The following is a 27,955-nucleotide window of genomic DNA, read 5'->3' as shown; positions in this document are numbered from 1 at the left end:
CAGAAGAATTTCTCCTAGTCAGAACAAAATGGAGTCTCCTATGCCCACCTCTTTCTACACAGACACAGCAACAATCTGATCTCTCCTTCCTTTCCCCACACTTCCCCCCCTTCTTTTCAACAAAACCGTCATCGTCCTCATGGCCCACTCCCGATGGTCGCTATCTCTTCGGAGCTGTTGGGTACACCTCCCAGACAGGGTGGCCGGGCAGAGGCGCTCCTCACTTCCCAGATGGGGCCGCCGGGCAGAGGCGCTCCTCACTTCCTCCAAGACGGGGTGGCGGCCGGGCAGAGGTGCTCCTCACTTCCCAGGCGTTGGGCTGCCGGGCAGAGACGCTCCTCATCTCCCAGACGGGGCGGCCAGGCAGAGGCGCTCCTCACTTCCCAGACGGGGCGGCCGGGCAGAGGCGCTCCTCACTTCCCAGACGGGGTGGCCAGGCAGAGGCGCTCCTCACTTCCTCCCAGACGGGGTGGCGGCCGGGCAGGGGCGCTCCTCACTTCCCAGGCGTTGGGCTGCCGGGCAGAGACGCTCCTCATCTCCCAGACGGGGCGGCCAGGCAGAGGCGCTCCTCACTTCCCAGACGGGGCAGCCGGGCAGAGGCGCTCCTCACTTCCCAGACGGGGCGGCCAGGCAGAGGCGCTCCTCACTTCCTCCCAGACGGGGTGGCGGCCAGGCAGAGGCGCTCCTCACTTCCCAGGCGTTGGGCTGCCGGGCAGAGACGCTCCTCATCTCCCAGACGGGGCGGCCAGGCAGAGGCGCTCCTCACTTCCCAGACGGGGCGGCCGGGCAGAGGCGCTCCTCACCTCCCAGACGGGGTGGCGGCCAGGCAGAGGTGCTCCTCACTTCCTCCCAGACAGGGTGGCGGCCGGGCAGAGGTGCTCCTCACCTCCCAGACGGGGCGGCCGGACAGAGGCGCTCCTTACTTCCCAGACGGGGCGGCCGGGCAGAGGCGCTCCTCATCTCCCAGACGGGGCGGCCGGGCAGAGGCGCTCCTCACCTCCCAGACGGGGCGGCTGGGCAGAGGTGCTCCTCACCTCCCAGACGGGGCAACCGGGCAGAGGCACTCCTCACTTCCCAGACGGTGCGGCCGGGCAGAGGGGCTCCTCACATCCCAGACAATGGGCGGCCAGGAAGAGACGCTCCTCACTTCCTAGACGGGGTGGCGGTGGGGCAGAGTCTGTAATCTTAGCACTTTAGGAGGCCAAGGCAGGCGGTTGGGAGGTGGAGGTTGTAGCGAGCCGAGATCACGCCACTGCAGTCCAGCCTGAGCAACATTGAGCACTGAGTGAGCGAGACTCCGTCTGCAATCCCAGCACCTCGGGAGGCCGAGGCGGGCAGATCACTCGAGGCCAGGAGCTGGAGACCAGCCTGTTCAACAGGGCGAAACCCCGTCTCCACCAAAAACACAAAAACCAGTCAGGCGTGGCGGCGCGCGCCTGCAATCCCAAGCACTCGGCAGGCCGAGGCAGGAGAATCACAGGAGCCCGAGGCAGGGAGGTTGCAGCGAGCCGAGATCACCGCAGTACAGTCCAGCTTCGGCAACAGAGGGAGACCGAAAAAAGAAGGAGAGGGAGACCGAAGGAGGGAGAGGGAGAGGGAGACCAAAGGAGGGAGAGGGAGAGGGAGAGGGAGAGGGAGACCGAAGGAGGGAGAGGGGAGAGGGAGAGCGATTTATTCTTTTTTTTAATTTTTATTATTTTTTTTGAGACGGAGTCTCGCTCTGTCGCCCAGGCTGGAGTGCAGTGGTGCAGTCTCGGCTCACTGCAAGCTTTGCCTCCCGGGTTCATGCCATTCTCCTGCCTCAGCCTCCCAAGTAGCTGGGACTACAGGTGCCTGCCAACATGCCCAGCTAATTTTTTGTATTTTTAGTAGAGACGGGGTCTCACCATGTTAGCCAGGATGGTCTTGATATCCTGACCCCGTGATCCACCCGCCTCGGCCCAGAGTGCTGGGATTACAGGCATGAGCCACTGTGCCTGGCCTATTATTTTTTGTAGAGACAGGTTCTCGCTATGTTGCCAAGGCTGGTCTTGAACTCCTGGGCTCAAGCCATCCTCTCACCTTGGCCTCCCAAAATGCTGGGATTACACGCGTGAGCCACTGCACCCTGCTAGCAAACTTTAAAAAATATCCTGTAGATAAAATAATCAACTGATCTATTTTTCTGATCAAATTGTTTAATTACAAAAGTAATACATACTCATAGTGAAAAAAACAAAAAACAAAAAAAATTCTAATGGTACAGAAGAGCTTAAGACAACCTGTGAAAGTTAAGACAATCCCTCTGTATGCCCTAGAGGCAGTGTCAGCCATGTCCTGGGAGATTTGGGAAGCATTTGAGTCTCTTCAAGTTCACTTGCACAGTTACCACCTTTAATTTTCCCCACGTGAGGCCAGGCATGGTGCTCATGCCTGTAATCTGAGTACTTTTGGAGGCTGAGGTGGGCAGATTGCTTGAAGTCAGGAGTTCTCAAGACCAGCCTGACCAACAAGGCAAACCCTGTCTCTACTGAAAATATAAAAATCAGCTGGGCGTGGTGGTATGCGCCTGTAACCCCAGCTACTCAGGAGGCTGAGGCAGGAGAATAGTTTGAACCCGGGAGGTGGAGGTTGCAGTGAGCAGAGATCGCGCCATTGCACTCCAGCCTGGGCAACAGAGTGAGACTCTGTCTGCAAAAAAACCCTAAAATTTTCCCCAAGTGCTAGGATTCTTGCCACACTTAATGACGTTCTCTGCACTTTGCCACACTTAATGATGTACCCTCGACCTTCCCTCTGTAACAACACTCATTTATTCATTCAACAAATATTGATTGAGGATCAATTGGGTGCCAGACACTCTCTTAGGTGTCAGAGCTCCAGATTACATTACACAGATAAGGTCCCTGCCCCCCCACGAAGCTGGCACTAAGTCAGCAAATAAATGGTCAGGATTTTGATAAGTGCTGTAAAGGAAAAAAGACCTGTAACGGGGTGGAATGACTGGGGAGGGGGCGAGGCTGTATCTAGGCAGGGCTGGAACAGACATGAGAGTGACCAGGAGGTTCGAGCCAGTTGCAGAGGGACAAGAAAGGCCTTCTGGGCAGGGGCACCTACAGGTACAGAGCCCCTGCAGCAGAATAAGCTTCTCCTACCAGAGAGGCAAAAAGAAGGCCTTTTGGTAAGAGCACCAGGACAAGGAAGGGAGCTGTGGGAAGTGAGGTAGGAAGGAGGCCTTGGCGACAGTGGTGGGAGCTTGGAAGCCACTGGACCTTTTCAGAAGGGGAACGGCGTGGTGTGATGTTTGTTTTAGAAGGGCGTCTGCTGCCGGAGACTGGCCATGGCAGTTGTCCAGGCTGGTGACGTTAGTGGCTGAGGTGATGGGGGTGGCTGTAGAGTTGGAGAGACATGAGTGTCCCTGGGACATAGTTTGGAGGTAGAGCTGATGGGGGATTTGTGGATGATTTGTGTAAAGGAGACAGTGCACAGGGAGGTGAGGCCTCAGTTTTTGGCTTGATCAATCTCATGGGTAGTGGTTATTTTTCTACCTTTAATTTCTTTTTTCTGTTGTTTTTTTGTTTGTTTTGCTTTTTTTTGTTGTTGTTGTTGTTGTTTTTTTTTTTTTAGACAGGGTCTCACTCTGTTGCTTGGCTGGAATGCAGTGGTGCAATCATAGCTCACTGTAGCCTTGACTTCCTGGGCTCAGGCAACCCTTTTGCCTCAGCCTCCCGAGTAGCTGGAACTACAGGTGTGTACCACTATGCCTGGCTAATTTGTTTATCTATCTATTGTAAATTTTTTTTGGTAGAGATGGGGCCTTGATATATTGCCAAGGTTGGCCTCAAACTCCTGGCCTTAAGCGATCCTCCCACCTCCGCCTCCCAAAGTGTTGGGATTACAGGCATGAGCCACCATGCCTGGCCTGGTTATTTTTCATAATGATGGGTAATGGGTATGAGGGAGGTGAAGGAGAGAGAAATCAAGAGTCGTGTTTTGAATGTTTCAGATGCTATTAGCAGTCAGACGTAAGCATAAGGGAGGAGATTGGATGTGAAGTCTTCAGTTCGAGGAAGAAATCAGAGCTAGAAATAAATATTTGAGAATCATTGCACAGGGATGATGTTTGAGGCTGTGAGACAAAATGCAGCTCCCTGCAAGGGGCCTAGGGCTGAGGGCTAAACAGAGATCAGTTGGAAGAGAAGCAAGTGCAAAGAAAATGGAGGAGACTTCAGAGCTGTCGGAAGAAAGGAGCTTCTCAACTTAAGAGGAGAAAGCTTTGCAGTGAGAGAGTGATGGGTTGCCCTGAATGCAGTTGAGAGGTGGAGAATGAGGTCAGCTTAGCTGTGCCTGTTGTATTTGGCAGCAGGATGAAAAGACACTTTGGTGGAGAGGTGGCACCAGAAGTCAGTTGAGAGAGGGCCAGAGAGCCAGTGGATTTTGAGTCCATGGATATGAAATGCTCAGCATAGGCAAATCCAGAGACAGAAAGTAGATGGTGCTGGGGCTGGGCAATGGGAGTGGGGAGGGACTGCTGAAGGGTCATAAGGTAGAAGGTTTCTTTTTGGGGGGATGGAAATGTTCTGAAATTAGGTAGTAGTGATGGTCACCTAACTTTGTGAATATACTAAAAATCACTGATGTCTTGGCATGCTGGCTCACACCTGTAATTCCAGCACTTTGAGAGGCTGAGGCAGTATGTTCGCTTGAGCCCAGGAGTTCGAGACCAGCCTGGGCAACATGGCGAGACCTTGTCTCTACAAAAAATAAAAAAAATTAGTGAGGCATGGTGGCGCACGCCTGTAGTCCCAGCTGCTTGGGAGGCTGAGGCAGGAGGAATCACTTGAGCCCAGGGAGGCTGAGACTGCAGTGAGCTATGATTTTACCACCACACTCCAGCCTGGGTGTCAGAGCAAGACCCTGTCTCAAAAATAAAAATGATAAATAAAAGCCACAGAAGGTTATTAAAATGGTGAATTTTATGCATGTATGTGAATTATATCTCAAAATATTTTTTTTTTTTTTTTTTTTTGAGATGGAGTCTCGCACTATCGCCCAGGCTGGAGTGCAGTGGCGTGATCTCGGCTCACTGCAACCTCTGCCTCCCGGATTCAAGTGATTCTCCTGCCTCAGCTTCCCAAGTGGCTGGGATTATAGGCGGGCACCACTATTCCTGGCTAATTTTTGTATTTTTAGTGGAGACAGGATTTCACCATGTTGGTCAGGCTGGTCTCGAACTCCTGACCTCGTGATCCATCCACCTTGGCCTCCCAAAGTACTGGGATTACAGGCGTGAGCCACCGCACCTGACATACTTCAAATTTTAAAAGAAGATAAAGTCAAGGGACTCAGAGCATCTTGGGAGAAGGGATCATAAGAAATTATATTTTTAGGGACAAAATCCATGGAGTTTCTGGACAAGTGATTAAGGTCCCCAGCAGAAACAGAAAAGAAGTTTGTCCAAAAGGAGGTTAGAGAAAAGAGCCGAGCCACACACTGAAGGTTGGAGTAGGGACCCCATCAGCAGAGGCCTGAGTTTATGGGGTATGGCCTGCCCCCTGTGAGAGGTGCAAAGGCTTGACTTTCAAGCCTGTGACATCTTTACACCAGTCCAAGGAAGGGGCTGCTGTAGTAGCTGACAGCAAGGGTTCTGCACTCAGACAGTCTAGATGTGTATCCTGGCTTTCCACCACCAGTTGTGTGGCCTTCAGCAAGTCAGGGAATAGCTGTGAGCCTCAGGATAAACTGAGTTTACATAAAGCCCTTACAAGAGGGCCAAACATGAGCTACATTTCACTTCACGATAGGCATTATAATGATGATAACCATGATCATGATGTTTATTCTTTTCACCCAGCAGGACCTCTTTAATTTTTTTAAAAGTAATGTTTTTAGGCTGGTCACAGTGGTTGACTCCTGTAATCCTAGCACTTTGGGAGGCCGAGGCGGGTGGATCACTTGAAGCCAGGAGTTCGAGACCATCCTGGCCACCATGGCAAAACCCTGTCTCTACTAAAAATATAAAAATTAGCGGGATGTGGTGGTGTGCGCCTGCAATCCCAGCTGCATGGGAGGCTAAGGCATGAGAATCGCTTAAGCCTGGGAGGCAGAGGTTGCAGTGAGCCGAGGTCACGCCACTGTACTCCACCCGGGGCGACAGAGTAAGACCCTGTCTAGAAAAAAAAAAAGTTAGTTTTTTGTTTTGAGACAGGGTCTCGCTCTCATTGCCCTGGCGCTATCTCGGCTCACTGTGGTCTTTACTCTTGGGCGTAAGTGATCCCCCCACCTCTGCTTCCTGAGTAGCTAGGACTATAGGCATGCAACACTATACCCAGCTAATTTTTCATATTTTTTGTAGAGACGGGGCTTCACCGTGTTGCCCTAGCTGTTCTCTAACTTCTAAGCTCAAGCATTCCACCTACCTTGCCTCCCAAAGTGCTGGGATTACAGGCATGAGCCAGCATGCCCGGCCAAATAATTTCTTTTGTTGTTGTTTTTTGTTTTGTTTTGTTTGTTTTGAGACAGGATCTCACTCAGTTGCCAAGCTGGAGTGCAATAGTGCAATCATAGCTCACTACAGCCTCGAGTTCTAGGGCTCAAAAGATCCTCCCTTCTTGTCACCTGAGGCCAGGAATTCGAGACCAGCCTGGTCAACATGGTGAAACCCTGGGCGTGGTGGTGGCAGGTGCCTGTAATCCCAGCTACTTGGGAGGCCAAGGCAGGAGAATTGCTTGAACCCAGGAGGCAGAGGTTGCAGTGAGCCGAGATCGTGCCACTGCACTCCAGCCTGGGCAAGAGAGGGAGACTCTATCTCAAAAAAAAAAAAAAAAGATCCTTCCGAGTAGCTGGGACTACATGCGTGCACCACTATCCCCAGCTAATTTTTAATTTTTTTGTAGTGACAGTCTCATTTTGTTGCCCAGCCTGGTCCCAAACTCCTGGGCTTAAGCAATTTTCCTGCCTCTGCCTCCCAAAGTGTTAGGATTACAGGAATGAGCCACTGCACCAGGCCAAAAGTAATTTCCTTTTGTCTTTTATTTAATTAATTTTGTAGTGACGGGGTCTAACTAAGTTATCCAAGCTGATCTTGAATTCCTAGCCTCAAGAGACCCTCTTGAATCAGCCTCCCGAATAGTTGGGATTACTGGCGTGAGCCACTGTACCTGGCTCTTTTTTTTTTTTTTTTTTTGGAGATAGAGTCTTGCTCTTGTCATTCAGGCTGGAGTGCAGTGGTGCAATCTTGGCTCACTGCAACCTCTGCCTCCCAGGTTCAAGCAATTCTCCTGCCTCAGCCTCCCGAGTAGCTGGAATTACAGGCACCCACCACGATGCCTGGCTAATTTTTGTATTTGTAGTAGAGACGGGGTTTCACCATATTGGCCAGGCTGATCTTGGACTCCTGGCCTCCGGTGATCGGCCCACCTTGGCCTCTCAAAAGTGCTGGGATTACACGAGTGAGCCACCATGCCCAGTCCCTGGCTTTTTAAAAATAATTAAAAAAAAAATTATTTTTGTCTATTAATTTTTATGATGAGGATTTTAGATAATGACAGCCAAGCACTGTTTTTAGCGACTGAGCCTTTCAAACAAAATCAAATAAAGAGAACATTTAGCCTAGCACTCTGGCTGAACTGATGACCTGCTGCCCTTGGCTACCGTCTTGACTACAGTGGGGATCCCTAGTTGAACAAATCTAAGCTTGGAATCAAGCTCTGGAATTAGGCCCTGACTGCCATTCACAGGCTGTGTAACCTTCAGCACGTTCATACCCTCCCCGGGCCTCAGTTTTCTCATCCAGAGGATGGAAGAGTTAGGCCTACACAGTAGTTTTAAACTGTGCTCTGTAAAGCCCTAAGAGTTCTAGAGGGGTACCCCAGGTGGATTTGAGTGAGGAGTGGGTGGCGGGGAAAGAAATAGTAAATGGAGCTGGGCACAGTGGCTCACGCCTGTAATCACAGCACTTTGGGAGGCTGAGGCACGTGGATCACTTGAGGCCAGAAGTTCAAGACCAACCTGGCCAACATGGTGAAACCCTGTCTCTACTAAAAATACAAAAATTATCTGGGTATGGTGGCAGATAACTGTAATCCGAGTTACTTGGGAGGCTGAGGCAGGAGAATCACTTGAACCCAGGAGGCAGAGGTTGCAGTGAGTTGAAGTCATGCCACTGCACTCCAGCCTGGTGACAGCAAGACTCCGTCTCAAAAAAAAAAAAAGAAAAAAAAAAGGCTTTTCAAAGAAAGTAGTGGTACACATTGCAGGAGTGAGAGATAGTGTGTGTGGGTATGATACTGGGGTGGACCTGGAGGGGAATAGGGTCAAGAAAGGCTTTACTTTTTTTTTTTTTGAGACCGAGTCTCGCTCTGTCGCCCAGGCTGGAATGCAGTGAGTGGCGCTATTTCAGCTCACTGCAAGCTCCACCTCCTGGTTCACGCCATTCTCTTGCCTCAGCCTCCCAAGTAGCTGGGACTACAGGTGCCCGCCACCACGCCCGGCTAATTTTTTGTATTTTTAGTAGAGACGGGGTTTCATTGTGTTAGCCAGGATGGTCTCAATCTCCTGACCTTGTGATCCGTCTGTCTCGGCCTCTGAAAGTGCTGGGATTACAGGCATGAGTCACTGCACCCAGCTAAGAAAGGCTTTTCAAAGAATGTGATGGTATGCATTGCAGTATGCATTGCAGGAGTGTGTGTTATGTGTGTGTGTGTGTGTGTAGAGAGGGGCGTGTGTGTGTGTGTGTGTGTGTGTGTGTGTGTGTGTGTGTGTGTGTGTGTGTGTGTGTGTGTGTGTGTGTAGGGATCTGGGCCAAGAAAGGCTTTTCAAAAAATGTGATGGTACGCATTGCAGGAGTGTGTGTGTGTGTGTGTAGAGGTCTGGGAGGCAAGGGTGCCCAGAGGAGAGAGGGAATGGGATCCAGGCACACAGAAGGGCTTGGTCTTGGGGGACGGATGCCATGAAGTATACGGCAGGGATGTCAGGAGGGTGCGTGAGTGGCTTCAGGAGGAGAGCGAAGATAAGAGACAAGTATGCAGGAGAAAAGGAAATGAAATTACTAGGGACACACAGTAGTGCCAGGAAATGGGTGCCTATTAGAGGTTTGGGGTCAGGTTAGAATTCCAAGGGAAGCCTTGGTGAGTGTCCTCCAGCAATGCACAACCTTTCAGATACAGGCCCTAGGGGAGGCAGAGGGTGGAGATGAGTGAGTTAGCATTGCTGGGGGCAGCTGGAAGATAACTGAGGGTATTTATAAGGCAGTGGTTTTGATACACAATGGACTTTGAGCAGCTGAGTGTTCGGAAATGCTTTCAGGCCTCACATCTGTCTCCAGGATTATTCGTTTTATTATTGTTTTAAATGACATTGTGTGTGCTCTGTAAAACATGGTGGAGTTAGTGGTCAGTTTTCCAGAAAAGGAAGAGGCATCTCCATCCCTTAGGGGCTCGAAGTACCCCCTACTTTATTGCTGCATAACTCAGATTCCTCTGAGGGTTTATTTTATTTATTTATTTATTATATATTTATTTTTTGCGATAGAGTCTCACTCCATCGCCCAGGCTGGAGTGCAGTGGCGTGATCTTGGCTCACTGCAACCTCCGCCTCCTGGGTTCAAGTGATTCTTCTGCCTCAGCTCCTGAGTAGCTGGGATTACAGGTGTGGGCCACCACATCCGGCTAATTTTTGTATTTTTAGTAGAGATAGGGTTTTCCCATGTTGGCCACGATGGTCTTGAACGCCTGGCCTCAAGTGATCCGCCCACCTCAGCCTCCGAAAGTGTTGGGATTACAGGTGTGAGACACTGTGCCCGACCCCTCTTAGGGTTTATTAGGAACAATGTCCTCAACTATTGCAGGGATATATTGTATGCCTAATTTTAGTGCCAGAACATAGTAGAGCATCAGTAAACATGTGGAGAACTAAACAATCTCAATGTTAGGCAAACCTTAGAAGCTGGTGATAGCCCATGTGGAAGTCTTCAGAAAGCAAGTTTCCCTAGATTTCCAGTTTGAATCCTACATGATTCTTTGAAAGTTAATAGTAGAGAGTGTTTAATGGTACAAAGTTTCAGCTGAGGAAGATGAAAAAGTTTCAGAGATGGATGGTGGCAGTGGATCATAATGATGTGAATGTAGTTAATGCCACTGAACTCTACACTTGAAAATGATGAAAATGGCACTCCAGCCTGGGCGACAGAGCGAGACTCCGTCTTAAAAAAAAAAAGAAAAAGAAAAAAAAGAAAAAAAGAAAATCAGGTGTAGAATAGTTGTAGTATATTCCTTTTAAGAAAATGAATGGTAATATACTTATGTACACATAGAAATAATTGTATATGCACATCATCTCTAAAAGTATAACATGGAGGGCCTTAGAAGCCCAGGTGACAGGGAGACAGACCTATTGCTCACTGCATATTCTTTTTTTTTTTCCTTCCCTTCCCCTCTTCCCTTCCCTTCTCCTCTTCCCTTTCCTTCCCCTCTTTCCTTCCTTTCCCCTCTTCCCTTCCCTCCCGCCCTTTTTTTTTTTTTTTGAGACAGAGGTCTCACTCTGTTGCCCAGGCTGGAGTGCAGTGGCACAATCACAGCTCACTATAGCCTCAACCTCCTGGGCTCAAGCAATCCTCCCCTCTAAGCCTCCCAGGTAGCTGGGACTGTAGTCGTGAGCCACCGTGCCCCACCCTGTACTTTCATATTCGTGACCATTACTATTATTACTTTCTCAAATAGAAGAACCACCTTAAAATGTGAGTTGTGGCTCCTAAGCTTAAATTGTTACTATTGAGTACATTCCTTAAAAATTATCCTTGTTGGGACGGGCCCGGTGGCTCACACTTGTAATTCCAGCACTTTGGGAGGCCGAGGCGGGCGGATCACGAGGTCAGGAGATCGAGACCATCCTGGCCAACATGGTGAAACCCCGTCTCTACTAAAAATACAAAAAATTAGCCAGGTGTGGTGGCAGGCGTCTGTAGTCCCAGCTACTCGGAGAGGCTGAGGCAGGAGAATGGCGTGAACGTGGGAGGCGGAGCTTACAGTGAGCCGAGATCATGCCACTGCACTCCAGCCTGGGTGACAGAGTGAGACTCTGTCTTAAAACAAAAACAAAAACAAAAAACAAACAAAAAATTATCCTTGTTGGACCTGGTGGCGCACACCTAGAGCCCCAGCTACTCAGGAGGCCAAGGCAGGAAGATCACTTGAGCCCAGGAGGTCAAGACCAGCCTGGGCAACATAGGAAGACCCTGTCTCAAAAAAGAAAAAAGTTTGTCCTTGTTTTAAGAACCTAATTCTATATAAGCATTGGTCACCTGAGTTTCCGAATTATGTCTGTTTAATTTATTTTTTGGAGACAGAGTCCTGCTGTGTCGCCCAGGTTGGAGTGCAGTGGTGCGATCTCAGCTCACTGCAACCTCCACCTCCTGGGTTCAAGTGATTCTCGTGCCCAGCCTCCAAGGAGCTGGGACTACAGACATCCACCATCACACCTGGTTAATTTTTGTATTTTAGTAGAGATGGGGTTTCACCATGTTGGCCAGGCTGGTCTTGAGCTCCTGACCTCAAGTGATCCGCCTTCCTCGGCCTCCCAAAGTGTTGGGATTACAGGTGTGAGCCACCGCGCCTGGCCAAACTTCGTAGTTTTTATCATCTATTTTGATGATGCCTGACGCCCTTTTTCTTACTTTTCTATGTGCAGCATAATAAGAGTGCCACATACTCCGTGGGAATGCAGAAAACGTACTCCATGATCTGCTTAGCCATTGATGATGACGACAAAACTGATAAAACCAAGAAAATCTCCAAGAAGCTTTCCTTCCTGAGTTGGGGCACCAACAAGAACAGACAGAAGTCAGCCAGCACCTTGTGCCTCCCATCGGTCGGGGCTGCACGGCCTCAGGTCAAGAAGAAGCTGCCCTCCCCTTTCAGCCTTCTCAACCCAGACAGTTCTTTGTACTAATGTGAGGAAACAAACACGTTCAGGCCCCGAACATTTCCGGTGCTGACTCGGCCTTAAACATTTGTGCCATAATGGAAAATATGTATTCTCAAATCCTGTTTTTCTCATAGTGTAAACTCACATTTGATGTGTTTTTATGAAGGAAAGTAACCAAGAAACCTCTAGGAGTTAGTGAAAAAAACCTTTTTTGAGGCGTGTTACTATACTGCTGTAAGTTATTTATTATATAAAGTATTGTAAATAGAATAGTGTTGAAGATACGAAATACGGCCGTTTTTAATGGTGACAATTATGACTTTTAGTCACTATTAAATTGGGGTTACCTATATTAGTACAATTTGTAGTTTCCAGGTTTGGCTAATAATCATTCCTTAACCTAGAATTCAGATGATCCTGGAATTAAGGCAGGTCAGAGGACTATAATGATAGAATTAAATTAGTGTCACTAAAAACTGTTCCAAAGTGCTGCTTCCTAATAGGAATTCATTAACCTAAAACAAGATGTTACTATTTTATCGATATACTATGAATGCTATTTCTAGAAAAAGTCTAGTGCCAAATTTGTCTTATTAAATAAAAACAATGTAGGAGCAGCTTTTCTTCTAGTTTGATGTCATTTAAGAATTGCCAACACAGTGGCAGTGTTAGATGAAGATGCTGTCTACAAGGTAGATAATATACTGTTTGATACTCAAAACATTTTTCATTTTGTTTAAAGTAGAAGTTACATAATTCTATATTTTAAGTCTTGGGTAAAAAAGTAGTTTTACATTTTATAAAGTAAAGATGTAAATGATTCAGGTTTAAAGCTCTATTTGACTTTTTTTTTGTTGTTTGAGATAGAGTCTTGCTCTGTTGCCCAGGCTGGAGTGCAGTGGTGCGATCTCAGCTCAGTGCAACCTCTGCCCCCTGGGATCAAGCGATTCTCCTACCTCAGCCTCCCAAGTAGCTGGGACTACAGGTGCCCTCCAGCATGCCTGGCTAATTTTTGTATTTTTAGTAGAGGTGAGGTTTCACCATGTTGGCCAGGCTGGTTTCGAAATCCTGACCTCAGGTGATCCGCCCGCCTCAGCCTCCCAAAGTGCTGGGATTACAGGCATGAGCCACCACGCCCGTCCCACTATTTTACTTTTTAAAATGACATTCCTACTGATTGATTTTTATCTTGCTATAAGTTGGATGACACCGTGAATCTAATAAGGTTCACTGTTGACACAGTACAAGTTACATAGCTAAAATACATAGCATTGAAGACTGATTTTAAGGATTAACAAGAGTTTATTTTCTATTGTGCAATATCTTAAAGGAAGCAACCACCTTTGGGAAAGTGTATCTGCTGCTCCTAGGGCCATGTTTGTATAAATATTTAAATAAACATATTCATTTACCCGAGTTAATAGTTATTTTTATTTCATTTTCATTCCCTCCTCTTTCAAATTGTTTCTCCCCAATGCACAGTTTCTAATGTTTTGATTTTTTTAGTTACTGACATTTCACAAAGCAGAACTTAAAGAGCTGTCAAGTTATCTTAGTATTTTCTAAGACAGATGGCATCTTTGTGCTTATTTTTTGTTTTTGTCTTTTTTTTCGAGACAGGGTCTCACTTTGTTGCCCAGGCAGGAGGACAGTGGTGCAATCGTGGCTCACTGCAGCCTCAACCTTCCAGGCTCAAGGAATCCTCCCTCCTCACCCTCCTGAGTAGCTGGGACTACGGACATGAGCCACCACGCCTGGCTAATTTTTTAATTTTTTTGTAGAGATGGGGTCTTGCCATGTTGCCCAGGCTGATCTCGAAATCCTGGACTCAAGCAATCCTCCCACCTCAGCCTCCCAAAGTGCTGGGACTACAGGTGTGAGCCACTGTGCCTGGCCTGTGTCTATTTTTTGAATGGGCAATTTGTACCTTTTGATCCCCAGCCCCTGGTTCCCTCACTGGATGCAGCTGCTGCCATCATTTTCTTGTATCCTCCCATCGTTGGGCCTTCCATATACAAACACAGCCTGTTCTGCCTCATGCACATTGAGTTTTCAACTTTAAATTTTTTTTTTTTCTTTTTGAGATGGAGTCTCACTCTGTCGTCCAGGCTGGAGTGCAGTGGTGCAGTCTCGGCCCACTGCAACCTCCACCTCCTGGGTTCAAGCGATTCTAGTGCCTCAGCCTCCTGAGTAGCTGGGATTTCAGGTGTGTGCCACCACTACCCAGCTAATTTTTGTATTTTTAGTAGAGACAGGGCTTTACCATGTTGGCCAGGATGGTCTGGATCTCCTGACCTTGTGATTCACCCCCCTTGGCCTCCCAAAGTGCTGGGATTACAGGTGTGAGCCACTGTGCCTGGCCGTCGAGTTTTCAACTTTAAGTGGGAACTTCAGACTCCATACTTTCGGTGTGCAGAAGACATACACAGTGATTATAAACAAACTGTACATTTGCCAAAAAAAAAATAAGGCGGAGGGGAGGGAGGAACAAAAGAAAGGAGGAAGGAACCGTTGCGCAGTTATTTATTTACATTGGAAGCAGCCCTCGCAGTACAGGTATATGAAGGCCAGACCTGATGAACAGCAGGTCAAACTCCAGGAACACAGGGCTTAGGATACGCAGTGCTTCCTTGTACACTTGTTTCCTTCAGATGGTCACATCCACTACTGAAGCTTTTTAGAAGGCACTTTCCATGACAGATGCAGGTCAAGGTCGCACATTAAAATCGGCCCTAACTGGCTTTTTGCTGAGTGTGAGTTCCTGACTCTTGCGAAGACCCCACCAGCTCTTTTCATCTTAAGCAGAATGAAGGCAGTGCCCTCTGCGGCCCACTAACTTCACAAGCTGAACTCAGATGCTAAGGCAGGACGACCCACAGGCTCCATTCAGGCCTCGCCTCATCTTTCACTAGTTGCTGCTAGAGGAAATCCTTTTTCATGTTTTTTTGTTGTTGTTGTTTTCTTTGAGACTGAGTCTCGCTCTGTCACCCAGGCTGGAGTGCTCACGATCTTGGCTCACTGCAAGCTCCTCCTCCCGGGTTCACGCCATTCTCCTGCCTCAGCCTCAGGGCTCACTGCAAGCTCCGCCTCCCGGGTTCACGCCGTTCTCCTGCCTCAGCCTCAGCAGTAGCTGGGACTACAGGCGCCCGCCACCATGCCCGGCTAATTTTTTGTATTTTAAGTAGAGACGGGGTTTCACTGTGTTTGCCAGGTTGGTCTCAATCTTCTCCTGACCTTGTGATCCGCTCGCCTCGGCCTCCCATAGTGCTGGAATTACAGGCGTGAACCACTGCGCCAGGGCTTTTTTTTTTTTTTTTTTTAGAGACAGGGTCTCCCTCAGACGCCCATGCTGGAGTGAAGTGGCACGATCTCGGCTCACTGCAACCTCGGCCTCCCGGGTTCAAGTGATTCTCATGCTTCGGCCTCCCAAGTAGCTGGGATTACAGGCACCTGTCACCACGCCTGGCTAATTGTTCCTATTTTTAGTAGAGACGGGGTTTCTCCATGTTGGCCAGGCTGGTCTTGAGCTCCTGACTTCAGATGATCCGCTGTCTTCGGCCTCCCAAAGTGCTGAGATTACAGGCGTGAGCCACTGCGCCCGGCCCATTCTCTTGGCTTTTAAAGCTGAAAACAAGATCCTGGTGTCTGTGATCTCGGGAGAAGATGCCGTGGCCCTGAGGCCAGCCCTCACCTGGGCTGTGTGAAGAAGGCATGGATCTGCTGTGCCACTGCTTGTCCGACCACCTGCTCCAGTTCCCCAATGGAAGCATTACTCAGTTGCTGGATGCTTGGAAACTTCTGGAGGAGAAGGGGAGCTTTAACTTTTCCAACTCCTGGGATCTGCTGCACGGTTCGAAGGAGCGAAGGCTCAGACAGCAGCAGGGCCCGTTTCTTCCCGAGAAGAGGGTTCTTACTGGGCTCTTTGGTTTGCTCTTGAACCTGAACCGCAATGAAAGCAACAGCACGTGAGCGCCCTCTGGAGGACTGGCCGTTTTCTTAAAATATGTTTTGTAGAAATTGCGTTTTTCCATTTGGCTCAGCTTGACTTATGGGAACAAATGTTTTCATATATCATGAATATAATTTCTCAGACATCAGTAAAATTATTGAAAGGTGAACCACACAAAGGAGTTAAGACATTAATAATTTACAAAAACGTGCGTTTTCAGAATGTTTAGAAAAACACACTGAGGAATTCAAACACTTTCTGATGGTCCATTAAGAAACATTTCAGTTGTGCAGGATTAAATGATGGCTACACCTAAACTAGGCCTACTTCACGCAGGAGCTGCAGGAAGCCTGCCTCAAAGGAGAAACCTGGTCTGTAGTTAGTGGTGGTTATACTAAGGCAGACAACAGCGTTATATCAAGGAAAGTTAGGAATGGTGACACAAGGGATATGGTAGAGAGGGATCTGTGAACCATTCATGGCTGCTTGCATCTCCAATGTGGCTCTCAACTCTAGCTCCACATCAGAGGGGGTGATTTAAAAACAACACACACATAACAAAAAAAAAAAAGTGAAAAAAACAAAAACACAACACACACACACACACACACACAATTGATGTTCCCCATGCTGGGATCAGAGGCGTAATCTACTAAACTGATTTTAAAAATAAGTGTTGGCGGTTGGGCGCGATGGCTCACGCCTGTAATCCCAGTACTTTGGGAGGCTGAGGCGGGCGCATCACCTGAGGTCGGGAGTTCGAGACCAGCCTGACCAACATGGAGAAACCCCATCTCTACTAAAAATACAAATTAGCTGGGCGTGGTGGCGGGCACCTGTAATTCCAGCTACTCGGGAGGCTGAGGCAGGAGAATCACTTGAACTCAGGAGGATGAGGTTGCAGTGAGCCGAGACCGCGTCATTGCACTCCAACCTGAGCAACAAGAGCGAAACTCCATCTCAAAAAAAAAAAAAAAAGTGTTGGCTGGTGCGGTGGCCCAGAACTTTGGGAGGCCGAGGCAGGCAGATCACCTGAGGTCAGGAGTTTGAGACTAGCATGGCCAACATGGTGAAACTCTTACCTCTACTAAAAATACAAAAATACAAAAATTAGCCGGGCATGGTGGTGGGTGCCTGTAATCCCAGCTACTAGGGAGGCTGAGGCAGGAGAATCGCTTGAACCCAACAGGCAAACGTTGCAGTGAGCCAAGATTGCGCCACTGCACTCCAGCCAGAATGACAGAGCAAGACCCTATCTAAAAAAAAAAAAAAAAAAAAACTGGCCAGGCGTGGTGGCTCACACCTGTAATCCCCGCACTTTGGGAGGCCAAGGTGGGCGGATCATGAGGTCAGGAGTTTGAGACCAGCCTGGCCAATATGGTGAAACCCTGTCTATTAAAAATACAAAAATTAGCTGGGTATGGTGGCACATGCCTGTAGTCCCCGCTACTCGGGAGGCTGAGGCAGAAGAATGGCTTGAACCTGGGAGGCGGAGATGGCAGTGAGCCAAGATTGTGCCTCTGCACTCTGGCCTGAAGGACAGAGTGAGACTCTGCCTCAAAAAAAAAGGAAGAAAAAAACTTTCACAAGGTGCTGATGCTTAACAAAAACATGGGATGAGACAAAGAAGCTTCTAGTTGACATTTTCTTTCTTTCTTTTTTTTTTTTTGAGACAAAGTTTCAGTCCTGTTGCTCAGGCTGGAGTGCAATGGAGCATCTCCACTCACTGCAACCTCCGCCTCCTGGGTTCAGGTGATTCTCCTGCCTCAGCCTCCCGAGTAGCTGGGATTACACACAACCACCACCACGCCCAGCTAATTTTTGTATTTTTAGTAGAGACAGGGTTTTGCCATGTTGGCCAGACTGGTCTCGAACTCCTGGCCTCAAGTGATCCGCCTCGGCCTCCCAAAGTGCTGGGATTACAAGCGTGAGCCATCACACCTGGCCTCTAGTTGACATTTTCACCAGCGAAAGGGCAGGATAATGACTGATGGAGCCATCACACCCTGAGAATCTAAAATCAGGTCTCCAACTTGTATACTTTGTGATACACTTGCCTAGAGTGGGTGCCAAGCTGAGCTGGCTGCAGAGGCAGCTTCCACATTTAAATTCCTCGAAGAGATTTTATAAACCAACTCAAAGAATGACATAGATTGGATTGATGGTTGCTTCTGGAGGGCAGCTGAGTGTCCACGAGGACAGGACTACCATGAAGGTGTAGGAATCGGTACTCACCAACTGGATGACGAGGCAGGATGCTTCCATCTGGCTGGCCACTGGAAGCAGCACCATTCCAAGGTCCAGCACAGTAAACTTCTGTAGGGCTGGGAAGTATTGTTCACTCATCCGGGTTTTTTCAACGACTACAATTCCTTTAAGATTATTGGACTTGAAAGGAAAAAAGACAGTAAGTCATTTTGCAACCAAATTGCTTTTCAGGTTAAGAATGCTATCACTTCGTGCCTGACCTGGCCAATGATTTTAAATAAATGATACCAAGGGATGGAGGGAAGGCTGGGGTGAGACAAATCAATGTTTGAGTTTCTTTAATCCAATACTTACATTTCTTTTTTGTTTTTTGAGTTGGAATCTCACTCTGTCACCCAAGCTGGAATGCAGTGGCGTGATCTCAGCTCACTACAGCCTCTGCCTCCCAGGCTCAAGCAATTCTCCCATCTCAGCCTCCCTAGTAGCTGGGATTACAGGCGTGCGCCACCATACTCAGCTCATTTTTGTATTTTTAGCAGAGACAGGGTTTCACCATGTTGGCCAGGCTGGTCTCCAACTACTGACCTCAGGTGATCCACCCACCTTGGCCTCCCAAAGTGCTGAGATTACAGGCGTGAGCCACGGCACCCAGCCTAATACTTACATTTCTAACCCGAACAAGTCTCTTTCTGTAGCCATTTCCTGCCACCAAATCAGCTTCGGTGACATAAAGAATGCAGCATCTGTTCGACAGATAAAAGTCTGGTGTCAAGCCATCCTCGAAAATGAGCTTAATTTTCCCTTAAAATACAGAGAAGAAAATGAGTTCCATGAGCTTTGGATGAAAAGATGGCAATAACAGGCAGATTTTTTTTTTTTTTTTTATATGTCAGGGGAGGAAGGGGCTGGCAGAGGGCAGCCCACCGACCTTGCATCTCCTGTGCCAGCTGTGACCCGCGCCATTTCTCATTGGCCACAATATGCCCCAAAGGCACGTGCACGGGGCCCCTATCATCAGGGGGGTTCTTTTCCATGGATGGTCTCCACCTAAGGAGGGAAAAGCCAGGCAGCCCTTGAACAGGCTCTCCCGCCCACGGCCCTGCATTCCACTCCAAGCTGGGGCCTCTGGGGCAGGATCCCCTCTGCAGACTGAATTATTTGTCAAAGAACTGTCAAATGAGATTCCCTTTTTAATTACTAATAAGAAAACACAAAGGCCTGAATGAAGGCCAGGGTGGCTGGAGAGGGGATGTGTGGTGGTGGAGGTGGTAATGGCATTGGATTCCAATAAGGCCAGAGGCACGATCAGATTTAAGTTTTAAAAGAATCCTGGGCTGGGCATGGTAGCTCACGTCTGTAATCCCAACACTGGGCGAGGCTGAGGCGTGAGGATCGCTTGTGCCCAGGAGTTCGAGACCAGCCTGGGCAATACAGCGAGATCCCGTTTGCCAATTATTTGTGGCGAAATAAATTCTCTAAGAACCAGGAGATTCCTGTCCTGGTGTCCGCGTCCTTCATTTTCATCACGTGCCTAGCCCCTGATACCCCAGCTGGATCCGCACCGTGGCTCCTCAGTCCAGTCCAAGGCCTGAATACAGCCGGCAGGAACCCCGCTGTCCCAGTCTAGAGATCATGTTACTGGCGGCCGCGCCACTTCCGGGTTCACGCCCTCGGTGCTCGCCTAGTCCTTCATCCAGCCCGCCCTCCGCCTCCCGCAGCGCCGGATAGGCTGTGGCGTCAGAAATGGACGTCTAACCTGACCAATAAGAGAACGGACAGGGCGGACGTTTCCGCCCTGGCGGGAATTTGAACTGGAACCCGCTGGTTGCCAAGAACGACCGGTGTGGAAGTAACCTTAGCTCTGATTGGTCGAAGGCCGAGCTGAGCCAATGGCCGACGTGGTTGCTGCAAAGTCCATTGCGAAGAGAAAGCGTGAGGGGCTGGGCCTGCGGCGGGCTTTAGAGAGTGGTCCCTGGCTGTGGATAGATCTGCTGATGAGTCCAGCCCGCGGTCCATTCTCCTCGCGCTGCAAGGATGCTCCTGGGATTTCGGAGAGGCCGCAGGAGCCAGTTCGTAAGTAGATGCTCGCCCGCCGCGCGCAGGGCTCTATGGGGCCGGGAATTAGGGGTAAAGTGTTGGGGCGGGTTGGGGTTTGGCCTGAGATCCAGTCAAGGCGGCGGCACAAGAGAAAGTGGTTTTCAGTTGAGGAAGCCTTGATTTTTCGTGTTCTAAACTTTTTTTTTTTTTTTAAGAAACAGGGTCTCGCTCTGTCGCCCAGGCTGGAGTGCAGTGGTGCGATCCATAGCTCACTGCATCCTCGAACTCCTGGGCTCAAGCGGTCTTCCCACCTCAGCCTCCCAAGTAGCTGAGACTACAGGCGCGCGCCACTACTCCCGGCTAATTGTTGAATATTTTTGTGGAGACAGAGATCTTGCTATGTTCCTATGGCGGTCTTGAGCTTCTTAGCCTCCTAAAGTGTTGGTATCACAGGCGTGAGCCACTGTGCCCGGCCTTAACAATCTTCTGCCCCAGGGTCGGCCACAGTTGGACAGGAGCACCCTGCCTCCCCTGTAGCATTCGTCCCCGTGCCTGGAGTTAACTCCTGGACGACGTACACCTGCTGCACTGCTGGATGTAGTCATTCTTCATTTTTCCCTCCGCCAGCCACCATGTACACCCCATCAGCAAGTCCCATCCGATCTACCCACTACATACATCTGCCAGCTGTTCCCATCTTCACCCACACCCCGGCCTCCAGCATCTACCCGGACTGCTGCGGCAGATCCTCACTGGTTTCTCTGCTTCCACTCTCGCCCTTTCCCTAGGTCCATTCTCCACATAGCAGCCAAGGGGATTCTTATATTTACTTATTATTTAATTTAGTTTTAGAGACAGGGTCTTGTCCTGATGCCCAGGCTGGAGTACAGTGGCATGATCATAGCTCACTGTGGCTCCAACCTCTTGGGCTCAAGTGATCCTCCTGCCTCAGCCTCCTGAGTAGCTGGGACTACAGGTGTGCACCACCACACCTAGGTATTTTTTATTTATTTTATTTTTTGCCTCACACTCTGCCAAGTCTCAATGCCTGGCTAATTTTAAAAAATATTTTGTAGAGGCCACACGAGGTGGCTCTCATCTGTAATCCAGCACTTTGGGAGGCTGAGGCGGGCGGATCATTTGAGGTCAGGAGTTCAAGATTAGCCCGGCCAACGTGGTGAAACCCCATCTCTACTAAAAATACAAAAATTAGTGGGCGTGGTGGTGGGCACCTGTAATCCCAGCTACAAGGGAGGTTGAGGTGGGAGAATCGCTTAAACCCAAGAGGCAGAAGTTGCAGTGAGCTGAGATTGTGCCATTGCACTCCAGCCTGGGCGACAAAGCAAGACTCTGCCTCAAAAAAAACATAATTTTTTTTTTTTTGTAGAGATGGGGTCTGGGTACGCTGCCCAGGCTGGTCTTAAACCTTGGCTCAAGCAGTCATCTCACCTTGGCTTCCAGAGTGTTGGGATTACAGGTGTGAGCCACTGCACCTGGCCTGAGTTTTTATTTAAAGCCCCAAACATTAATGAGTTCCTGCTGTGTGCTGATACCCACAACTGACGGCTTATGGCCACACGGTCTGTAGGATAGACAAGCCCATAAATAATTCTGTACACAATGGTAAAACAAGAACTGCCGTTGACGTGTGTACCAGAAGGGCAGCGACGTCAGCCTGGAGAGTTGGCCTGGGCCTGGCAGGGACTAAGGAAAGAATTCTGGGTGCGGAAGACAGCAAATACCAAGGCCTAAAAAAGAATGAATTATTTGCTGTTTGGGAAATGGAAGCCCACGCTGAGTGCTGAAGCACAGGGACTCTGCCCAGGAAGAGGAGGGGAAGCAGGAAATGAATTTGGGTCCTTGTGATGGCAGTGGCTGCTGCCATCATGCTGTGTGGCTAGGGCTGCACACTTCATGGAGCCGGTGGAAGCCCCGCCCCTTGTGAGTTGGGACCGGAGCCGCAAACGGCTGCTGCAGACCCAGGCCTGCTCTACGGAGCAGGCAGGAGCCCCACCCTCTTGGGCAGGGCTACAGCCACCCAAACTGCAGCTGTGGATCCGAGCCTCTCTGCTCTTGGGGGAGCCGGAAACAGGCAGAATTTGCCCTTCCAGATGCAGCAGCAGCCGCGCAGGCAGGAGCCGGGGACAAGTGGGAGCCCTGCCTTTTCCAGGTTGGCGGGGTGGGAGCTCCCATGTGCAGCTGTGGCTGCCCACCCCAGGCACAGGACCAGGGCGTCTCTGCAGCCTGCACCATCGGCCACCCCAGGAAGAACAGCCCCCTTCACACTCCATCCCTGCAGGCTCAGGGGTGTCTGCTTCCACTGCCTGGCCTGTCTCCACTCCAGCAACTGCTCTGATCTTGGAGGGGGGGTCGGAGCCAAGCCCTGGGGCCATGAATGGCAGCAGGAGGAAGGGGGCGGGGGCGGGGTCCCCAGTAAGGCCCCACTCTCAGGCCAGGGAGGGCCTGAAGGCTGGGGGCTGGGCTGCCAGTCCCTCTGACTAGAGTGGAAACTCGTGGAGCCTCTTCTGGGCCTGCCCATGGCCCAATCAACACGCACTTCCTCCCCTCTGAGGTCCATAAAAACCCTGGGCTCAGCTAGAGCAGCGCAGAGAATGGCCAGAGGACGAAGAGGGTAGAGACGAGGGGACAGGATGACCAGCTGCAGAGAGGAGTACCCTCTGCTGATAGCTGGAGACGGTGGGGTGACCGGCTGCAGAGAGGAGTACCTTCTCCACTGAAAGCTACAGAGACCACCTGCCAGCAGAGAGGAGCTACACTCTGCTGAGAGCTTCAGAGACATTGGAATGACTTGCCTGCGGAGAGGAGCCACTCTCTCCAGGGCCTCCTTTCTGTTGAGAGCTGAACACTTGAGCTCATGGGACACCCTGTCTCCAGAGAGGAGCTACCTCCTCCTCTGAGCTCTTCTAACACTAAATAAAACTCTTCTTCACCCTTCACTTGTCTGAGTACCTCATTCTTCCTGGACGCAGGACAGGAACTCAGGCAAAGGCACTGTGGCCACAGAGTTTCCGGCCAGAAAAATCGACACCCTAAAAATCCCATAACACTTGGTAGGAACCAACCTATATCAGCCTGATATGCCATGCTGGACATTTGCCTGCCGTTGAGAGAGTGGTGCTGCCCGTGAGGGTTTTTATGCCTGGTAGAGACAGGACTGATGAAGGGACCATAGTTAGGGATGATTGTGATGGTATGAGGGGGGATTCACTCTTTAAAAAAAAAAAATCTTATGCAGCCTTTTTGGAGGACCTGCTGGACGCCAGTCCTTGGGATTCAAAGGTTAAGAAAACCTTTTCTGGCCAGGTGCAGTGGTTCACACATGTAATCCCAGCACTTTGGGAGGCCGAGGCAGGCGGATTGCCTGAGGTCAGGAGTTTGAGACCACCCTGGCCAACATGGTAAAACCCCGTCTCTACCAAAATACAAAAATTAGCTAGGCATGGTGGCACATGCCTGTGGTCCTAGCTACTTGGGAGGCTGAGGCATGAAAATAGCTTGAACCCAGGAGGTGGAGATTGCAGTGAGCCAAGATCATGCCACCGCACTCCAGCCTGGGTGACAGACAAGACTCTGTCTCCAAAACAAGCAAACAAACAAAAACCCTTTCTTGTCATGTAGCAGGTGGTGGAGGGGGGCAGGGAGGAAACATGGAAACTGTGGAATCACTTGACAGATGCAGGGTGGCAAGCGCCACACAGAGGTAAACAGAGTGGCGGTATTGAGTAGAGACTGCTTGGAGCTTCTGCTCCTGTGGGTGGCTGTGCAAGTCGGTGGTGGGGACTGTAAGAAATGACTGGAAGGTGTGCCCATCCCTCGTTCCTGGAAGATGCCCCCACTCTGTGCCACCCTTCCCAGCCTTGTGTCTCGTGCTGACCACTACCTAACATTCCTGGGGCCACTGTCAGTGGGTGCTCCTCACTAAGCCTTGGGATTTCCTCCATCTACTCTGGAAGCCCTTCCCATGGGAATTGTCCCCACCATGCCCCTGAGCCCCACCCTCGCAGATGCCTCTATTCCAGCAAAACAGAGAACAGTGCTTATGATTTCCGAGCACTGCAACCAATGTCTTGCTCCATTCCTTTGTTCATGCTGTTCCCTCTTCCTAGAATGCTGTTCCGTCACATTTCCAAATGTGGGACCAGTGGGCATCTCTGAAAGCCCAGTCTAAACGCCTGTGTGATTTTCTTGAAGGAAAGCATTTGAAATTCCCAGGCTGGCCCCAGACCTGGAGGAATCTTCCCTCCCTGCCCGCCCCAGCACTTTGTGCTAATTACTGGCTTCAAATAGAAAACAATAGTGTTTTTATTCCACATCTCATTGATGCTCTTTTTTTTTTTCTTCCATTTTTAGTGAGAGCCTTTCTCCCGGCTCATTCCATAATTCTATGTTCTGTAATAATTATTTGGCTGTTTTTCCTCCCTACTCACCACCTTGGGGATGAAGACAAAGTTTCTTCATTGCTGTCATGGTGTTCTGCCTCTAGTAGGTGTGAATGAATGGCTCGTGCCAAGAAAATGATTGGACTAGACCCAGAAACGTCTCAGAGACTCCCAGTTACAGTTACCTAAAGCGGGGCTCTCTGACTTTTATTGTGTATAGCAGTTAGTTTTCATTACTCTCATCTTGGAGATAAGCCACCTAAAAGCTTATATTAAGCCCCTGTGAGGTGTGAGGCAATGTGCGCAATGCTAGAGTTCCAGGATTGATAAAAATAAGAGTCGGCCAGGTGTGGTGCTCGCATCTATAATCCCAACACTTTGGGAGGCTGAGGTGGGAGGATCACTTGAAGCCAGAAGTTTGAGACCAGCCTGGGCAATGTAGTGAGATCCTGTCTCTACAAAAAAATACAAAAAATTACCTAGGCATGGTGGTGAACATCTGTAGTCCCATCTACTCGCGTGGCTGAAGCCGGAGGATTGCTTGAGCCAGGAGTTTGAGGCTGTGGTGAGCTATGATCGTACCACTGCACTCCACCATGGGCAACAGGGCAAGACCCCATCTCAAACAAAGCAAAAAAAGATAAGGAAGTCACTTGCTTCTCAGGAAGTCACCCTGCTCTGCAGGGGGAGCCACATGAGACATCACTGTGGGGAGTGCTGTGGGACACGTGGAAGAGCTAGAGGGTGACTCTTGGGGACAGCCAGGGAAGCTCTGAGGAGGGAAGGACAAGAGGGCCCCACAATGAGCAGCTGTCATGATGCTCCTTGGCTGTGTGCACTTGTCTGGCCTGATGGGGACTGGGGATGGTAGGGGAGGAGTGGGCTTCTGATGGGTTTGGATCCATGGGTGGCCAGTGCAGGTGTCCCCTTGCAGGCCCATGGGGAGTGGTGACAAGACTCAGGTGATCCAGTGACCCAACCCAGTGACTTCTGTTGGATTTCATTTGTGCAGAAACACATCATCCATGGCCTTTTACCTGCAGCCAGCATTGCTCCAAAGGCAGCTGTGCCACGCACACCTCCTCCCCGCAGCCCCAACCCGTCTCCAGAGAGACCAAGGTGAGTATCAGATGAGCAGGCACTGAGGTCACCCCTGTGCTCAGCATCCAGGTACTGGATCCTGGAACTGCTCAAACTGCCCAGAAAAGTACAAGTAGGGAGGTTAGAATCATGTCCTTCAAAATGTTTACCACGATTCCATAATGATGCACTTAATATGGTGTCTCTGAGGATAATGGACTGACTTGAGGTCTGTCCTTTTCAGGTGCATGAACTTCTCACATTTCATGATTGAATGCGATGAGTATTTTAAAAAAAATGTAAAGCATTAAAGCCCAAGTATTCAGGTTAACAGGGAATTTTGAATCATACACATAATTTTCTTTCTTTTTTTTTTCCTTCGAGACGGAGTCTTGCTCTGTTGCCCAGGCTGGAGTGCAGTGGCGCAATCTTGGCTCACTGCAACCTCCACCTCCCAGGTTCAAGCAATTCTCCTGCCTCAGCCTCCGGAGTAGCTGGGATTACAGGCACATGCCACCACGCCCAGCTAATTTTTGTATTTTTAGTAGAGATGGGGCTTCACCATGTTGGCCAGACTGGTCTCAAACTCCTGACCTCTTTCTTAATCCACCTGCCTCGGCCTCTGAAAGTGCTGAGATTACAGGCATCAACCACCACGCCCAGCCAATTTTCTTTTTTTTTTTTTAATTATTAATTTTTTTTTCAAGGCAGGATCTTGCTCTGTTGCCCAGGCTGGAGTACAGTGGTGCAAACATGGCTCATTGCAGCCTCCGCCTCCCAGGCTCAATCAGTTCTCCCATCTCAGCCCCCCGGGTAGCGGGGACTACAGGCACGTACCACCATGCCTAACTAATTTTTCCATTTTTTGTAGAGATAAGGTTTTGCCATGTTGCCCAGGCTGAAATCCTGGGCTCAAGCAATCCACCTGCCTCTGCCTCCCAAAGTGCCTGGGATTACAGATGTGAGCCACTGTGCCTGGCCAAAACAAAAAGTTTTTTTCGAGATATGGTCTCATTCTGTTGCCCAGGCTGGAGTGCATTGGTGCGAACGTGACTCACTGCAGCCTCAACCCCCTGGCATCAAACGATCCTCCTGTCTCAGCCTCCTGAGTAGCTGGGACTACAGGTGCATGCCACCATGCCTGGCTAATTTTTTAAATTTTCTGCAGAGATGGAGGTCTCACTATGTTGCCCAAGTTGGTCTTGAACTCCTAGGGTAAACTGATCCTGGGAGGCTGAGGCAGGAGGATTGCTTGTGCCCAGGAGTTCAAGATCAGCCTGGGCAACATAGCAAAACCTTATCTATAGCAAAAATTAAAAGAAAATAAATTATCTGAGCATGATGGTACATGCCTGCAATCCCAGATACTCAGGAGGCTAAGGCTGGAGAATCACTTGAGTCCAAGAGGTCATGGCTGCAGTGAGCTATGATCGAGTCACTGCACTGCAGCCTCAGCAATAGTGAGGCTGTTGTGAGTGAGGCCCTGCCTCTAAAAAAATTTTTTTAAAAAAGATAATTAATAGGGTAGCTCCTGAAAAAGAAAAAAAGATAATAAATACATCTATCATTCTGACAAGAGTCCTCATGCTCCTTTGTAATTCCTTCCCCCTTCCCCTCTCTGCCACCTTTCATGCTCCTGTTCATCCCCGGGCAACCTCTCATCTCCTTTCTCACGCTATGGATTAGCTTGTATTTTCTAGAATTTTATATAAGTGGAATTACATAAAATACACTGCCTTCTTTCACTCAGCATGATTATTCTGATTCACACATGTTCTGAAAGTCAATAATTCATCCTTTTCCTTACTGAGTAGTATTTCATTATATGAATATGCCACAGTTTGTTTATCCATTCGCCTGTTGATGGATATTTGGCTTGTTTCTAATTTTTGGTTACTAGAATAAGGCTGCTGTAAACATTTACACACTGGCTGAGTGCGGCGGCTCACGCCTATAATCCCAGCAATTTGGGAGGCTAAGGCGGGCAGATCATCTGAGCTCAGTAGTTTGAGACCAGCCTGGTCAACACGGTGAAAACCTATCTCCACTAAAAATACAAAAATTAGCTGGGTGTGGTGGTGCACTCCTGTAGTCCCAGCTACTGGGGAGGCTGAGGCACGAGAATAACCTGAACCCAGAGGCAGAGGTTGCGGTGAGCCAAGATTGTACCACTGCACTCCAGCCTGGGCAACAAAGCGAGACTTATATCTCAAAAAAAAAAAAAATGTATACACAAATGTTTGGATATATACTTTCATTTCTCGGGTAAATACCTATAGCTGGGTCTTATACTAGGCAGATATTTAATTTATTAAGAAACTGTCAAACTATTTTCCAAGGTCATTGTCCCATTTATGTTCCCACCAACAGTATATGAGTC

At 49.3% G+C, this 27,955-nt stretch overlaps 3 protein-coding genes across 9 annotated transcripts in view; 2 read left to right on the top strand and 1 right to left on the bottom strand.

Moving 5' to 3' along the window:
* Window positions 1-13,317, top strand: part of RHPN2 (rhophilin Rho GTPase binding protein 2) — a 92,342-nt gene extending 79,025 nt beyond the window's left edge. For both annotated transcript variants that reach the window (XM_054464679.2, XM_063657496.1), the window contains one exon: window positions 11,665-13,317. In XM_054464679.2, coding sequence (XP_054320654.2) covers window positions 11,665-11,925 — 261 coding nt within the window. In that variant the 3' untranslated portion in view covers window positions 11,926-13,317. The remainder of the gene's footprint in view (window positions 1-11,664) is intronic.
* Window positions 13,318-14,409: 1,092 nt separating this feature from the next.
* Window positions 14,410-19,765, bottom strand: FAAP24 (FA core complex associated protein 24). Of its 4 annotated transcripts, none has more exons than XM_054464680.2 (5): window positions 19,621-19,765; window positions 18,987-19,105; window positions 18,723-18,859; window positions 18,086-18,238; window positions 14,410-15,840 (listed from the first exon to the last, which is right to left on the bottom strand). In XM_054464680.2, exons 2-5 carry the CDS (start codon window positions 19,090-19,092, stop codon window positions 15,589-15,591), a joined length of 648 nt encoding a protein of 215 aa, XP_054320655.1. In that variant the 5' UTR covers window positions 19,093-19,105; window positions 19,621-19,765; the 3' UTR covers window positions 14,410-15,588. The 4 variants fall into 4 exon arrangements, with proteins under 4 accessions (XP_054320655.1, XP_054320656.1, XP_063513568.1 ...); XM_054464681.2 differs by having other exon boundaries at window positions 18,723-18,801; window positions 19,621-19,722; XM_063657498.1 differs by lacking the exon at window positions 18,987-19,105 and having other exon boundaries at window positions 19,621-19,715.
* Window positions 19,766-19,895: 130 nt separating this feature from the next.
* Window positions 19,896-27,955, top strand: part of CEP89 (centrosomal protein 89) — a 99,157-nt gene continuing 91,097 nt past the window's right edge. The window contains exons 1-2 of one of the 3 annotated variants that reach the window (XM_054464678.2): window positions 19,896-20,131; window positions 25,508-25,614. In XM_054464678.2, the coding sequence (XP_054320653.1) occupies window positions 20,093-20,131; window positions 25,508-25,614 (146 nt within the window). In that variant the 5' untranslated portion in view covers window positions 19,896-20,092. The remainder of the gene's footprint in view (window positions 20,132-25,507; window positions 25,615-27,955) is intronic. The other 2 variants (XM_063657494.1, XM_063657495.1) reach the window with 2 other exon arrangements.

The sequence above is a fragment of the Pongo pygmaeus genome, chromosome 20, assembly GCF_028885625.2.
Source record: "Pongo pygmaeus isolate AG05252 chromosome 20, NHGRI_mPonPyg2-v2.0_pri, whole genome shotgun sequence".
In the NCBI taxonomy this organism is placed as follows: domain Eukaryota; kingdom Metazoa; phylum Chordata; class Mammalia; order Primates; family Hominidae; genus Pongo; species Pongo pygmaeus.
The sequence above is the reverse complement of the archived record's forward strand: the minus strand, read 5'-3'. Positions and strand labels throughout refer to the sequence as shown.

Excerpts from the sequence above, each read along its gene's own strand:
- FAAP24 (XM_054464680.2), bottom strand. The coding sequence starts at position 19,092 with ATGGAAAAGAACCCCCCTGATGATAGGGGCCCCGTGCACGTGCCTTTG. Across the intron at positions 18,860-18,986 it reads GCTGGCACAGGAGATGCAAG|GGAAAATTAAGCTCATTTTC; the intron begins GTCGGTGGGCTG and ends CTGTATTTTAAG. Across the intron at positions 18,239-18,722 it reads GACTTGTTCGGGTTAGAAAT|TCCAATAATCTTAAAGGAAT; the intron begins GTAAGTATTAGG and ends TTTCCTTTCAAG.